Source organism: Galendromus occidentalis, unplaced genomic scaffold (genome assembly GCF_000255335.2).
Source record: "Galendromus occidentalis unplaced genomic scaffold, Mocc_1.1 scf7180000077440, whole genome shotgun sequence".
Taxonomy (NCBI): Eukaryota; Metazoa; Arthropoda; class Arachnida; order Mesostigmata; family Phytoseiidae; genus Galendromus; species Galendromus occidentalis.
In genome coordinates, this window is record NW_003805428.1 from 1590848 (window position 1) to 1606695 (window position 15848).

The 15848-nt window shown below is 50.4% G+C and overlaps 4 protein-coding genes across 4 annotated transcripts; 1 reads left to right on the top strand and 3 right to left on the bottom strand.

Moving 5' to 3' along the window:
- Positions 1–527: 527 nt before the first annotated feature.
- LOC100903414 (DDB1- and CUL4-associated factor 8) lies at positions 528–2679 on the bottom strand. The gene is made up of 8 exons (XM_029111446.1): positions 2577–2679; positions 2287–2434; positions 2033–2157; positions 1751–1920; positions 1475–1654; positions 1192–1378; positions 745–995; positions 528–626 (listed from the first exon to the last, which is right to left on the bottom strand). Exons 1-8 carry the CDS (start codon positions 2656–2658, stop codon positions 528–530), a joined length of 1242 nt encoding a protein of 413 aa, XP_028967279.1. The 5' UTR covers positions 2659–2679.
- Positions 2680–6700: 4021 nt separating this feature from the next.
- Positions 6701–10875, bottom strand: LOC108864247 (short-chain dehydrogenase/reductase family 9C member 7). The gene is made up of 7 exons (XM_018639480.2): positions 10795–10875; positions 8602–8815; positions 8261–8470; positions 8020–8161; positions 7730–7903; positions 7415–7627; positions 6701–7121 (listed from the first exon to the last, which is right to left on the bottom strand). The coding sequence occupies exons 1-7, from the start codon at positions 10828–10830 to the stop codon at positions 6980–6982; spliced, it is 1131 nt and encodes a 376-aa protein (XP_018494996.2). The 5' UTR covers positions 10831–10875; the 3' UTR covers positions 6701–6979.
- A 654-nt stretch (positions 10876–11529) lies between these two features.
- LOC100903557 (carboxypeptidase O) lies at positions 11530–13779 on the bottom strand. The gene is made up of 7 exons (XM_029111411.1): positions 13425–13779; positions 13093–13312; positions 12906–13004; positions 12639–12791; positions 12334–12550; positions 11910–12227; positions 11530–11805 (listed from the first exon to the last, which is right to left on the bottom strand). Exons 1-7 carry the CDS (start codon positions 13490–13492, stop codon positions 11615–11617), a joined length of 1266 nt encoding a protein of 421 aa, XP_028967244.1. The 5' UTR covers positions 13493–13779; the 3' UTR covers positions 11530–11614.
- A 323-nt stretch (positions 13780–14102) lies between these two features.
- LOC100903700 (N-lysine methyltransferase SMYD2-A-like) lies at positions 14103–15526 on the top strand. The gene is made up of 2 exons (XM_003743209.1): positions 14103–14270; positions 14366–15526. The coding sequence occupies exons 1-2, from the start codon at positions 14103–14105 to the stop codon at positions 15524–15526; spliced, it is 1329 nt and encodes a 442-aa protein (XP_003743257.1).
- Positions 15527–15848: the final 322 nt, after the last annotated feature.

Below are 15848 nucleotides of genomic sequence, written 5' to 3' on the forward strand. Positions count from 1 at the left end.
CTCCCTCAAAATTTCCCAGTCCCCGAAGAGCCATTCGTACCGGTGGATAGTTCGATAATGTCTGTGGACACAAACCCGCAAAAATCACGCTGTGCGAAACGTGTGGAGGCCATTCCGAGAATGGAGTGAGAGAAGCTCTGTAGAGATCATCGCCGAGCATTCGTGCTTCAAAGATCGAGGCACCCTGAGCACAAGTTGCTCTCGAGCCGACCCGTCACGAGAGGTTCTCATAATTTCTCATCGCATGTTACAACACGAAGCGACGGGAGCACGGAAATCGAAAGGAGAGGGAACTCAATATGTCGGACTTATGAAAAGCTCTATTTTGAGCGCATGAATATCGATGATGAGGACATCGGGACGTCTGAATCCTGATTGCATTCGAAGGATCCCCGGAGTATCACATTAGTTAATTGGAAGGCCGAACAAAGAAGACCGGCTTCCGGATAATGAATGCATATCCTACTTCGTTAGTCCCATCGTCCACGTTCTCCACGGAAGTCCAGGTGTTGGATATTCCTTATATCCTAGAAATCATTCATCTGACGTCTCCGCAGCCGGATGTAGTACTCACAATAATCGCGGATGAGATTTTGATGCCGCTGCCTCATATTCTGTATGGTGTGCTGTAGAGGGAGAGAATATCGCTCGAGTATTCCATCGAAAAATTCTGTCGAAAAGACGACTCTCGGAGACATGAAGGTCTGGTTCGAGCGACGACCCTCGACGGATCTGGGAGCTCACCTCGCGAACCTCCTGTAGGCTAGGCTCTTCTTCGGCCGATGGAGCCCATATTTTCACGTTGTGATCGAAACCTGAGGTTGCCAAGAAAGGAGCGGTGGGATTGGGCTCGACACAATTCAGAGCACCGTCTTCGTCACCAAAGAGAAAATTGACTATGTGCGACGATTCTTTGTCCCAGATGTAAATATGTCCGCAATCTGAGCCCGAAACGATGAACTCGCTTCGCTGTCCGAAATAATTCACGCCTTTCACTGGAAACAAGAATCGTAGGGAATTTTCGAGAGATCGGGGTTTTTATCGGCCATCACTCTATCAGTTATCACTGGATCCAGGGCAAGCCTGAACACCAACGATAAATATGCCCATCGGCGTATCGATGATGTCTACGAGTTAGAATAAGGGATCTTGGGCAGATCGAAATCACGGGGTCGTTTCGGTTTCACTCACCGGTGTCGTTGTTTCGATGTCCTTGATATTGGTGGAGATAGGAGTTTTCTGTACCCTTAGCCTCAATTGTCGAGATGTCATTCGCGAACAAATAAATATCTTCGTCTGAATAACTGGCAAGAATCTCGGTTCCGTCGAAATTGTATACCGCTTCCGACACGGACAAAGACGCGTCGTCGCAACGAATCTGCAATTGGAGCTCACGTCACGTTCTGAATATCCTCCCGAGAGTATGGGACAAAGCGATGAGACATGCACGAGAGTTCGATTTTCCTTCGAAAACCCGCGTACTCACTAGATGATCTGGGCAGAGCTCTCGGACAAAATCATCCGGTTTTGCGTTCCGTCGATCAAAAACGCGAACGAACTGATCCTTGCCGCCTGTGACGAATTCTGATGGGCGGAGAGGATTGATTGCGATGCTGTAAAGGCCTACAGGCTGGCCTGCGCTCCTCACAGTGACCTGGAGATTCAGATTAGGGTTTCGAATCGTGTCATCGCATCATTCTCTTCATCGACAGAAGGCACTTTGGCGCCCACGGCGAAGATGGGAACTGACCACGTTGATTGGGTTTGGGAGACGGATGTCTATATTCAAAACGCAACCGTCTTCCCCAGCTGTCAAGATTGTCTCGTGTAGAGCGGGGTGCATAGCTATTTTGTGTACAGGTCCTCGATGGAAGCCAATCTTGCGCGAATCGACGCCCCGGCTTCCGGCTTCGTCAAGCTCTGAAAATCAATCAGATTCATGAAGCTCGAAACTCGAGCCGACGGACGTCAGAAGGAATAAACATCCCCTGATAGACCAGCATACAGTATCGACCGGCATCGCGCTACTTACGGTGTATTCTAATGGATCCGTCATGAGAAGATGTGATGATGGTTTGATTGTTCTTGTGGGGCATGAACTTCGATTGGAAGACGTTGCTCCGATGACGCGATGAGAACGAAGTGAGTAGCTTCTGGCTGTCGGCGCCAAGAGAGAGTAGGAGAAAGATTGTCTCTGATTAGAACTGACTGAACGTAAGTGACTGCGACATCGAAAATCGCAGGTTTCTTCGAATCATGCTTGCTCCAGGGCTACCCTTCGCCTACCTCTGCCACTCCCAAAGCTGACACTGGAGATCATCCGATCCCGAGACTAAGAGATCCCCCTCGGCGTTGAAATTCAGTGAGTTCACGCATTCCCAATGACCCTCCAATTTCGCCATCAGCTCGAGTCTCTGAGCCATGTGTAAATTACCTGGAATTCAATGGCTCAAGGCTTGCCATCAATGCGCTATTCGGGAGAGACTCTCTCGTTGTGCCTCTCTCTTTAGACGAGCTGTCCCGGAGAACGAACACGGGCAAAGTCAGTCGTCGCATTTCTCAATCCAGGTCCTTACCGTAGCATCTCCGCCGATAGGTGCGTGCTTTACCACACGTTTGGAAACGATTGAATTCTAGCAAGGCACTCCATTTATGCATGGGTTTCGGACATTTCGGAATAACATCGTAGCGGGGGTCGTTGTCGCTCGGTTTCCGACGGCGAAGAGGTCGGAACGCGTTCCGAACATCCTCTTCGGAGGTGTCATCGGTGTCCAGGTCCACGTCCGGGGAAGCTGGTGCGGCAGCTTCGAGATCGGAGGGAGCCGCAGCGTCGTCCGCTTCATCTGGAATTCGTGATTCGGGATGGTCAGAGTTTTCGTTCAGCAAGCAAAAATAATCCATAGGCGAAATGACTCCTAATGAATCATGCCACACGAGATGTCTCGCAAATCTCATTTTCGAAGCTAACCGGCTCGTGAAGCGGAATCATTGGCGAGGGGCGATCGGAGAAATCGCCGCGGGTCCGGTGAACAACTGGAGCTCGATTCGGATGAAGTTGAGGCGGTGCTGTAGCGTTCGCTGTCGGACGTCTGTAATTGATCTTTGGATGAAAGAGAGCCCACCGAATAGAGATATACCAGGACGCTCCCTCCTTCCGGACGCCAGCAGCGTCGGAGGATCCACTCCCCAAAGGGTTGAAGCCACCGGATGTTTCTCGGTAAGCACTCACCAATCCTTGCAGATCAGGGGTGCTCTGGCGACTGCTTGCAAACAGGGGCGTACTGGCTGAGCTAGAGCTCCCAGAGCCGGTGTCGAGCTCCTCGGAGTTCTCCATGATTTGACTGTTCGGTTGACTTCGTTCCTCTTGCGCACAATTATGGGAGTTTTTACAGCGCTGAGCCTGCCGCCGCGGCCGTGAAGAATCTCGATGGATGTACTTTGTTTACGTTTGCTCGACTGCGCATCGCGAAGAGACTCCGACCTAGACCGAATACTTTGAGTGCCGAGCAGTCACGTTCGGTGTACTCGGTTTCCCTGTTTGGGAGATCTGAACATGAGAGATTTACATCAATGACTCTAGGCAGGATGCTCGAAACTCGCTACTTCCACATCCAGTCCTCACTGCATATCAGCTGTGTGAGACGCGAAAGTTTGAAACGACGTCGCATTTGTTTTGGACTCGGAGCATCGAGGATCGAGAGCTCATCCAGCATCAATGGCTATGTGGAGTGAGAATATTTCGCACACTCGTGGTATCATCAGCGTACAGGTCCGCATGATGCACTCTAGATTCGATGACTTTTGCAGTCATATGTTGAACAAGCCTTCCGAGGGCCTGACGCGGAGCTAATCGAGAGCGTCAGCTCTCCGTCGTTTTGAGCGGCAATGCATACCGATTGAGAGGTTTGGTCTACTTCACGCTACTCCCTGCAAAACTCACGATTGTTCCGGATATTCCCAGCGTCTTTGTTTCGCGATCTCAATTCACGAACGATCCGGGTTGCATCTATGTGTAACAGAGCGTCCAAGCGTCGAGTCTAGATGTGCCCGGCGCATTCGGACAGCGGGGCGAATGATCTTCAAGAACTCGCTCACCGGCCGCAGCCGCGAAATTGGCGAGCAAACAACTTCGGAAGGATTTTCCGAGAATTGCCTCGTGCTGAGTGCCCCTAGGAGTTCTAAATGAATTTTTAGCGAAAATCCCTGGTTTCTTCGCGAAGATCCAGAACGACGCGACGCTATCCGGGTAATACGTCTGAGCTCGGTGGCTCCGGTGAATCTCGGAACCTTCGAGTATATATAAATCGTATAACAATGGAGGCTTATCTCGTATTTCTCCCTCAATGAGTCTTCGTACCACAACCTGTCTGGTCATAAGTGTGATTCAGGCGCGGAGTTGAAATATAGTGTCTGATCTCATTTCCTCTTTCCGAGAGATGGTCTGTTCCAGCTCCTGCTCCGGAACTGGCTCCATCCTCTCTTGGGACTCCGTTAACGCCCGGGGAGAAGCCCGCGGCTCTCCGAATGCCGGAGTCTTATTCGGTGCACCTCGGTATTTGCGCTTAGAGCAGGCGGCCCGCTGCCTTCCCCCGACTTGAGCTACGAGCACTCCCTATTGGAATGTACTTTTGGAATAATCGCGCTTCACCTCCACGATGGACTCATGACACGCGACGATTCAAACCGAGTTGACAGGGCTATCGTCGCCTCCATCTCGTCGATAGGAGTATCCGAGAACCTAAGAGGGTGAAGATTACGGTGGCTCAATGAAGTCGCCAGATGGGACACTGCGACCCTGGGAACGGAAGGCTTCCTCCCTTCGCTCTTGAGTATCTAAATCTTTATTTCGATCGGCATTCACCTGAGGTAATGGACAAGTGATGCGGAAGAGGAACGACTCCCGTGCGAACTCAAGCTTAGCTTTCCTTTCTGAGTAGCTGCTCCGAATTCATTCTTCGAGGATGCAGCTTGGAATCCGAGAATGGATTCCGACTCCGGAGAAATGGAATTCTGTGAGCTTCTTCAATATTAATGGGAGACCTCCATCGCGAAAAATGCCGAATGCGTCAATGTGAGGTGTTCTGCGTGATCAGGAGCTCAATAATTGATCGACAATCCACCGACAAGTTAGAGCAGAGGTTCCCAAACTGGGTTCCGCGGAACCCTTGGGGTTCCGTCGCTCTTTTCCGGGGGCTCCGTGAAAAAATCTTTGCGGATCCCCAGTGTTCCGTGGGCTGCTTTTTGCGCAACTCGGGGTTCCGCGACGAGGTTTCGCTTCCATATTGTAGCGTTCAGATAACGAAGGTGGGGTTAGCAACGATGCTTTATTGCGAGTTAGCACGGGCTTTTATAGAAGCGTAAGATGGCGCTACGGGCGCCGCTTCAATATGTACGGTCATATACGGGCCCTAGGTGTCGTAGCCCTGTTGGGAACTTCTTTTCCTGATTCCAAATGTCTTCCTCAATCCCGGAGGGGATCGTTCTAATTGGCGCATCGATCGGCAACGAATGCACACTGCGAAGGTCGTTGCACAAGGCACGTTCCCACTAGATGAGCATTCCTAATTTACGCAAGAATTGACTCAAGCAATAAACATTCGGGTATGGTCCGGAACAAACGACAAGGTCTTCCCTCTAATAGCTGAAAGGAAAGAGCAATTGACAGGACTTCGAATTTTTTTAAAAATGAGGAAGGGTTCCACGGAACACTAGGGGTTCCGCAAAGGGTTCCGCGGAAGAAAAAGTTTGGGAACCTCTGAGTTAGAGTTTCCTCCTGAGTGAGTGGCTGGTTTGAGGTTCTGTTTTTCCTTTCCGGAGAGCCGATGCTCCGTAAAGAACAATCGTCTTATCTTATTCCAGCGGGAGAGTTCTGAGAGATTCAGACAAGATGGGGACGAATACGATTGTGATCAAAGCGGGCGACATTCCAATAATGAATTCAGTTTGTGGAGGGTGGAGGGAAGACGTCATTGCTAAGCGGCGAGCTAATTGCAAGCGCGGATGTCCCCTCCCGGAGATAGTAAGGGTCTACGAATTATAGTGGAGGAGATAGTATTTCGAAACGTTTATGAGACTTATCAGCCGAGGATGATTCTGGGATGCTCGTTATCTCCGAAGCATCACTCTAATTGACAAAATGCTCGCGCGTGGGTCAACACGATATTTCGTCATTCCGCACTTGGAGTGGGAACTTACCTCTGAGGATGCTACGTGAGGGAAGGCACATCGTGTTTTACATTCTCTATCCGCCAGAATCGCTCGTAGCAAGCATGGGGAATCGTCGCTCCCTCGTAGTCTCAAATCTGCCTCGAACTGAGCATCTGTGGTTTAATTGTCACCACTCTAAGTGTATCCGTTTCCTCCGAGGAACACGACTCTCCGCTGTAAACACACTTCACGGCGCCTTTCTATTCGTGGCGGGTTCTCTGAACTTATCTCGGAAATTGACTCAGCGCCTGCTGGGGGAGGTGTCGCGATATTATCGTTGGAGCGTCGGACAATGCCTCTGCTTTGGCATGAGATTTTTTCCTTAGAGAATGAATCTGCGAGCATGATGGCTACTCGGTGTCCCTCCGGAAGCGATGTCCGCGCCGCATCCAGGGATGCAGCGGAGAATAAGCTCTTCCACCGAAGCACCTCAAGATGTCTTTGAGAGCAAGCGAGATAAGGAGTGTTCCCAGGAATGTTTTCGGCTCCGATATATCCGACGTTTCCAAAATATTTATTCTCATTATCCAAATCATGAGTCGTCAAAATGTCCCAACGCGATAGCATTCTCGTATCACAATAGACTACGTGGCTATTTCCATCTGTACGGAGTCCTTTACGACGCTTCCGCGTTCTGAAGAGAAAGACCCAGTGGAGCACCGATGGGAATCATTGCTCATTTGAATAATTACCCCGTTCTTTTCTCACGTTGAGGGAATTCCTTGGCATATAGGTATGTACAGTTTGGAACACGGTGCGGTCCGACAAAGGCTCAGGTGGAACATCTTAGGAGAAGACCACTCTTCTCGTCTGCTCTGAAGTGAGGCTCTATGAAGGAGCACGCGATGTCCTGTGCAGCCGAGGGTAGAACGAACAAGCTCATGTATAATAGCCAATTGAAGAATCCATCGGATCTGGAATGCGCAGAGTTTGCACAGAAGAAAAAATGGTGAGTTCTCAATGACGAACACAAACTCACACCCTGCTATTGAGTCTGGCAGCCGATGCCGCTTTTCTTAGGAAAACTCGGCGATGGGAAACTGAGCTGTCGTAACTCGAGGATGTTCCGCTCCGTCAAAAGCGGTTTCGAACGAAACCGTTCAGTAGAAATGGCATTGTGATGGTTTGTTTCCACAGAAAGATGTCTGGTTGAGGTTGACGAATCTCTAAATAGGAGCCCTCCGCAGATATTGCATTCAGGCCTCACCTGTAGTGTCGCTTTGGTTCTCTATCCGCTACGGCGCAGAACATCTGATCCACGACTTCCAAAGAGTTCTTCCGAGAAATCCTCCCCAAGAGCCCCATGAACCACTGGAAAGCGTGCTCCGGGTATTCGCCGTAGTCTTTTCTAAGTTCCTCGGGAACGTCACGCTCGAACTTCGACATCATGCTACCGAAACCGCTCGGATTGATCCCGGTTCTCGGAAGGAAATGGGAGAGCTGTTAGGGCGTAACCGAATGACTCGGAAATTTGATGAGCTTGACAGAAAGAGAATGAGATCATATTTGGAAATCATCTCACTGATAGTAGAAGGGCTCGATCGTGCACACGTGCACCCCCCACTTCTTCATTTCTCGACGTAGACCGTCCGCCATGGAAATCACGGCGGCTTTTGACATTGAGTACGGAACGATCATGTTGCTCGCTATGCGTCCGGCATAACTCGACACCACAACCATGCGACCGCGGGAATTCCTGGAGGTCGAAATCGGTCGGAGAGGTCTTGTCTGACATTCAGAATCACAGTGGTTCTTACAACCGCCCACTCTCGTCCAGGGAGAAGGGTGGGACGAGACTACACAACGACTCACCTGAGCATAGGGAGGAACGCCTTAGCGGTCCGAACAACCCCCATGACGTTCACGTCGAAGATGCGTGAGACGTCCTCCGTGCGAATCCATTCGAATTCGAGGAAGATGTTCACGCCCGCGTTTGCAACGACCGCCCAAAGCTCTGCGAAAAATTATTCTCAGCTTGCGCGCCCGGTCGACCTCGGGGCAGAATATCTGGCAGAATCTGTCTGCTGGTACGGAAATCTCATTGCCAACTCACGGTAACCCTTGAGATTGGTTTTCACGTATTGTACGGCGTCCCGGACTAGCTGCTCATCGGTCACGTCCAACGGAACTATATGGAGTTTCTCCGAGCCGCGAACCAAATTAGTGGCACCCTGACCTTCAGGAAAGAGACAGCCGGCAAAAACCAGGTAACCCTCGGAATCGAGCCGTTTTGCCAAGTGGTATCCGAAACCTGAATCACATCCTGTAAACCCAGAATGAGAGAAGTTGCGGTTCGTTCATGTTTTAGCGAGTCGAATCGCGGCAGGAGCAGAGAACAATGAGCTGAAGAGAATCTTGTTATCCCGGTTGAAAAATACTCCGATGCCGTCATACCTGTGATTAGAACAGCCTTGCCCCGAGAACCCAGTTTCGGTCCCTTCAAGAACAGCTCAGTCGCTAGCCAGCCAAGAGCACAGGCTAAAATGAGAAGAGCGATACCTGCACCGATTTGTTGGAGAGCGTACCACAGAAAAGGAACGGTCTTCGCTGAAATTCCCAGCAGTGCTAGGCAGACCCAGTACGCCCGGAACTCGTGCAATTGCGATGCCTGGGTGGAGGAGAAGACTTATTTGAAAAAATCTTTTGATAAAAGAAAACGCCGATCATGCGATAAGATCTTGATGACAGACGAAGGTCAACGGAAAGATTGATGGGATGCCTGATCTTCGAGTATGAGGGCTCCAAGCGCAGGATAGCGGTACTTGCAGAGCTCGCGTGAATGCTTGCCCTTGCGAAGTGTTTGATTTTTCTTCTATTGAAAATGACTCGACAATCTGTCAAACTCGCAGCGACCCCATATCTGTGATAGGAATCGGGGCATCTGCGGTCACGACAAGAAACACGGTCGAAAGTCGTTCCTAGAGCTCTTGCGAGCGCAATTGCATGGCGCGGCGGATCCAGCAAACGAGAGCATGGATTTCTACAAAAAGCTGAGAGGCAACCTCAGATCTTATGATGATCCCTACTCCCTACTCATGGCTCCTCCAGCTCTTGCGCTCAGATCGATAGGATATCAGTATCAGCTAGGATATCACGGAGGATTAAACAGTCGGGAGGAAACTAAAGGAAGTCATCGACAATGAGTGCGTTCGCCAGTTGAAATCCGAGACAGTAGTCAACGGATGAGTGTCATACAAGGGACAGCGAAACCGCATTGCTCGAAGGCTTTCGCGTGTTCACGCTCCGCGAATCCCAAAGTGACGACAGAGAAAGAGGTGCAACGCGGCATATCGGATCTTTGATTGACTCATTCTCGTTTCCGTATCAAATCTTTGCTTTGTGTCTCCATTCTCAAAACCTCACGCAGACAGAATTCTCCATTGAATCTCAGATCGTGGTATCGAACAAGGCTCGTGATCAACGTCGTGTTCACACGAACGGGGCGGAGGAAATATATTCGATGAGACGGTAGGACTCTGCGAGGCATTCAGGGCATTTTTTTCTGGGAAGTGCAACCGTGGGTCTGACTTAACGATTTTCTCTCCTTCACTCCTGAAGTAGACTCGAAACAATCGATCGCCTCAGCGTCAATCGATTGCAATCAGAATCGTTACGTGCCGTTTCTCGAATATTACGGCACGTTCCTCGAAGGCTCGGAACGAGTTCGGTCATCGATATGTGGTAGAAGGGTGGGTCTGGATGACGGAACGGACGCTGTTCAAATAACGAAAAAATACGGCCTTCGGAGTGACTTGAGAAAAAATTAAGCGCCTGTCGTTCGAAGTGCCCATGTTGTTTGACATGTGCCACTGGAAGTACCGCTTGTTGTCAGATCCGCTCGTCTGATCTGACACGGGCGATTGGCACAGGAAAAGAGAGATCTCAGCGTCAGTTCAAACTTTCGATCGTGGATTTGTCAGAACACTTTGGAACGGGTTTAGCAATCTCATCCGACGGCCTCTATAGTCAGCATTTTTCATTAGGTGTATGAATCCGAGGATTCGAATAAGGACCAAATTTTGAAGGCATCCGGCAAGGGACCCGCCAATGACGCCGAGTCTCCAATTAGAGCTGTTCCGCTCTTCGAGCGGAGTACAGCACTCAACTGCCTCTCCGAATTGTTTGCGGCGTCTATTCCCAAAATTCTTAACTTCCTGCCTTCAGAACGGTACGCCTCGATCACGATGGAGGATTCTATTCAGCTTCACACTATTCATAGGCTGAGACAGACTGAGCCCCCGAAGATCTGGAGTCAGGAAGAGGATGTCTCCTGGAAATCAAAGAAGCTCACGCGGCCACGCAATCAGCGCTAGCTCACGCTCCGAGGAGCTGGATGATATTTTCCCGCTTCCGTCGAGTTTTGGGCATACCATGAGGGAGAGCTGTGTATCTGTTTTGACTTCAGTCTTCGAAGAGCGCTGACTGTGTCAGCAGCAAGTGGGTCGCGCGGCAGGAGCGGATAACCCACATTCGTCGAAGCTGTCGGGCTTCCTCTGATGTTCGAGACGATAGGTCGAGATCGAGGCGTACGTTCCGCCGATTCATCGAGGATCGTCGCCAGAAAAAAAGTCACGAGAATGCACTCACCAAAGCATGCTGAATTTTACACAGCAAAGGATGCATCACTGCCGAAATGACTGTGGATCGTTTCGCCCTGGCGCCAAACAGCAGCGTTGCGCCGGGAGAAAGTACCCGCCGGCGAAAGAACGAGCGGAGAGGATTCTGTCGTCCATCACGTTTCGGTCCAGATTTGAATTCCGGAAGTTTTTCCGGAAAGTGTCTTGCTCGCGTGATCGGGAGTTTCTGCGATTATAAAGATCGAATTCGACGACGGAGACCGTGCGGCGGGACAAAGACCGAGTTGCATAAATACTTACGCGTCACAAGTTCATCGCGCTCAACTAGATCTTCGAGCGATTCGCATCGCTTTGATCCATTTGACCGTGTATTGTGTTCGGGTAAAAGGCGGGAGCGATTCGACAAACGATTCGAATGCGCGGGGAATTCGTTTTCATCCCCGGTTTCGGCGATCGGTCCGCGTCGCTAGACTGAAGAGGGAACTAAAGATTCCGTTGAGCCAAGTCCAGCAAGCTGGAAATCCGACACTGGTCACGAGTCAACTCTATCCAGAGCTGAATTACGACATTTCATTGAAGGCTATTCGCGATTTCCTCGGATTCTCAATTTTTTCTCATTAGGATGTTGTCTCGAAATTTTGCTGCAGCTCGGCGTCCCAAGAAAATAATGGGCCTCTCTGATCGTGAGTGAACAATTGGCGATCCATCTCTTTCTTTCCAACATGAGCATTAGGGGACGACAGATTTCAAGACAATATATTTATTAACAGTACATCCTCAGGGCTCGAAGGGGCGATGAGGGTTCGGGCGAAACGAGATGAACTTCCGGATTAGTAGTTGAGCGTGCAGAACTTGAGACCGACCCAGAGTTCGGTGGCAGATCTCGGGATTTGTTGTTCCGAGAGGGTGAAGCCAATGTTTTCTCCCACGGATGAATGCGGGCCCAGCTCTATGGCGAACGAGTAGAAAATTTTGGCAGTGTCAAAAGCCCAGTCCGTCGAGGCTCCTGGTCCGTTGTAACCTAAGGAAATCCTTTCAGTTGAGATCTCATCGTTGACAGCTGGCCAATCGCTCTTGATCGTGATCGGATGAATTCGAGAGGCAAATCGAACGAGAAGGTCTCACCCATCAGCTGAGTTATGTTGCCATACTTCCACTCGCCATAGCCGCCTCTGATTTTCGAAATCTCTTTGACAGCGCCTTTGCTCAAATTCTCCAGACGACGTCTGTCTTCGGCGCTGAGTGTTGCGTTGCGGTAACCGTGAGGGAATATCCATAGCTGAGCGTACGAGTGAACCGAGAAATAAAATTGTATCCGAGTCTGACGGGATCGAGCTCTCCGAAGACCCAGGATATGGTCGCGCAGCGCTTTGGTCTCCAGTTCTGAGAAGGGTTGCGGCCCACAGTAGTCCGGACCGCACGGATCTCGCAAGTTTGGAGTCTCTGACGGATGGAAGAAGATATGAGCGACGACACCTGACGCAGATGGCAACCGCATGATGGGGAGTCCAATGAACTGTCCCCGAATTGATCCCTCGAGCAAACTCACCGCAGAAGAGGGGGGTGTCGAAGTTGCGATTCAGATCCACCCCGGTGCAATTATCTTGGCTTCCGTCGGGCTTCAGTTGATCTCTGGGTCGTTTGGATCGGTTCTTCTTCCACTTCCTGTCAACGCTCATCGAGTACGCGTAACCGTCCGGGTTCATGCACGGGAATATTCGCCATTCGAAATCGTCGATCATCCGCCGGACCTGCGAGTGAGTTCTCTCATGGTACACGAGCGATATTGGGCTAGGCAGCTCTTCCCATCAGAAACTCCCCCGGAATTTTCGATGGTTGTCTCACCCGACTCACATCTGGGTCCTTATCGTACTGGGAGACGAGATGGTGTATAATCAGAAGACAGGAGGCAGGCGCAATCCACTCACGGGCATGCAATCCACATTCGATGAACACGACAGGAGGCGCTTCTGGGTCTCGAGGATCGGGCCGGACTCTGGAGCTTATCTGTGACGTCGGGAGAAGAATTGACTTCTGTGCAAATCGACAACCCCGACCCGACGCCCGACGAGGGCCAGATTATAAGCGTTCAGGGAACCCCCGGTGGATGGAGATACTGACCAAGAGCCCCAGGAGTGGTCTCGACTCGAATGTGAAGCCCAGATTCAATAAGGTAGCGAGTTTCGATGATTCCATCACCGCCTCCAAATATCTATAAATCTGAGGAAAAAACTCGGAACGTTGCAGCAGCATAATCCTCCTGAGAGTCTCTCGCTTTAGGGATGCGTTGGGGAAAAAGGAGTCTGACCTGATCTATTCCGTGGAATCTGTTCTTCTGGAAGCCTTGGAGGAAGGGACTTTTACTTTGATTGAAGGTCGGCAGTGTGTGAAGTTCAGGTGTGGCCCAGTTCGACGAGTCGGGTGGCAAAGATGGACCGGCGGTAGATGGACTAGGCGGCACGAATATGTCTGGGTACCTGTCAGTGTCAACGGAGATACAGTACGTCTCATTCAGGCAACATTGCGTCCTGCAGAAAAAAAGAAAGAACATCGCACACTATAGATGTTCCGATAAGTGGAAAAGAAGCCACTGAGAATGCTTGATGCGAATCGAAAGTCGTTCAGGATGCTACGACATACCTGTGCGATTGATTCCCCATATGAACTAAAGTGCTAACGAGGTGAGCGGCCACGAACGTGGGGAACATATTTTCCGATTGGCCTCTTGACGTCTATTGTATTCTCATGGGTTGTGATGAGTCAATTTTTGGATTGGACAAAGATTCTCTGCGTTCGGAACTCCCTTTGGAATCATGAGGCGCAACTTGGGAAGCATTCGGTGATTATCAGCGCCGTCTCGAAGCGATGTTATGCTTCACATAATCAAAAATCTCTGTCCCGAATCAAGCCTCGGCAATGGGAGGATAGTCATTAGGAGGAGTTCATCGATCAGCGAAGATTGTGTACACCATGATTTCCTTTTCCACGTCTGCTCTGGTGTGTACGTCGCGTTCCGCTCTTTCGCCCCACAGTTAACCGAACTACGGGATTGGCGGGAGAAGCGGTTTCCCTTTGGGGTTTCAGATGTTGTCCTCCTCTGAGATTTCGGGCAGAGAGTCTCGAGAACCCATCTCTTGTGACATTGAACATGAAACATGAGAAAGTTCCACAGAAGCTCGTGTTTCCGGAAGATGCAGAGAAACAGATTCTTCGAGCAGTAAGTTTGTGATGACTGATGACGAAGCTGGAGCCGACTTCTAAACTAAATCGGAAAAACTGGAGATATTTTGAGGGGTTAAACTATTGAAGCGAGGGAGCATGCCATGCTTTTTAGCAGGATCTGAGATCATTCGCTGCGAGCCTTATTCCTGGTGCGTCAGAACGAATCGACTCAGTGACGTGTGCAGCTTCTGTATCAAGCAGAAGAAACGCCTTCAGTTCTGCGAAAAATGCTCCGTTGCCGTGTACTGCAGTGATAAATGTCAGGTGAGGACCAATCTCATGATGTCGAGGGAAGGAGAATCCTTCGGAGACCCCTCTTCGACCCGCACTAATTTAATCGGCGACTTCAACCTACCTAGGAGAATGATTACGTGAATCATCGTCTGGAATGCTCACTCCTGAGATCAGCGACCGAGAGACTAGACACTACCACACGTTTCTGTATCCGTACACTAACTCTCAAGAAACGGGAAATCTCACTCGGACGTATAACCCGTGGGGAGAAGTTCAGGAAAACACTCGCAGACCTCGTAGCGCCACTCTGGGAGGGAGACCAGGAGGACAAAGTGAGGAACGCGAAAAAAATCTTCGCTCTCATCCAGAACCGTATGAAAGTCACTCTCCGAGAAGTCCTAGTCTGCCTCCTCCAATTGCACGTACATTCGATAGCCGTCGAGGACTACAAAGGGGCTCCTCTGGGACGCGGTCTCTATTTGGATCAGACTGAATTCGATCACAGCTGCGAAGCGGAGTCGAGAGTTGGTGCTCATTTCGACGGCAAGATATTCGTGTTGCGAGCTCTCCAAAACTTCAGAGTGTGTTCTCTAGCCAAGATCCGGATGTCGTTCGTCCCGCGGAGCTTGCCTGTGATGCGCCGTCAGGAACTCCTCGCGCAGGAGTTCTATATCCAGTGTGAGTGCGCGAGCTGTTTGGCGGAGCTACAAGTGTGTCGGAGAGAAAATGCCATCGAGAGGTGTCTGCGAGATTTGCTCTCCGCTGACATTGAGATGGAGAGAAAATTCTCGCTCACGTTGGAGATCCTTCCAAAGTGCGAGGGCAGAGTTCACTCGTACTATTTATCGAAAGTATACGGGAATCTCGCCTCATTCAGCAACAGTTTGGGGCGTTACGAGGACGGTATCGAGTTCGCCGCGAAAGCTCTACAATACGAGGGAGATCTACGTCTGGTTACTGGATTGTTCGAGGAGCTCCTTTATGCGATGAACGAACTGGAGTGGAACGATTTCCGGAAGTCGAATTTCGGTCTTTTCCTCGATACTTTGCAGTCACACAAGCGGTTGCTTGAGAGCCGCTTGGGGAAAGATCACAAGGAAACCGAGAGAGTGAGCAGAGTCTACTTCTTCTATCTGACACGATCGTATGTCAGCTCCAAAATGACGTCTCTCCATGAGATGCTGCGGGAGAAGCTTAGTTTCGTGAGCGCGAGACTACTGCTCGTAGCGAGAGTTGCCATGAACGGGGAAGGCGGTGTAGCCTCCAAACGAACGAATAGCAGATGATGGCGACAGATACAAGACGAAGATGCATAAATTTGAAATTTTCACTCAACTATTCCTGCTCTACAGAAGCCCGTTTGTTTTCTGATTATATCCATCCCTGAAGATAGCTATCCCTGTTTCTTCCCCGACCCATCGAAGTCTCACGAAGTCGTGTGCATTGACTCCATCTAGTAGATTCTCAAGAGAGCCACTCGACTTCTTCGGTATGAGTATTGTTCCGAATCACCGGTCCCCGAGCTCAAAATTCTGCTGCTCTCTCTAGGTATCGACGACCCTATTCCCCCGACATCCCGATTGCCGGAAATTTCGAATGAGATCGCGC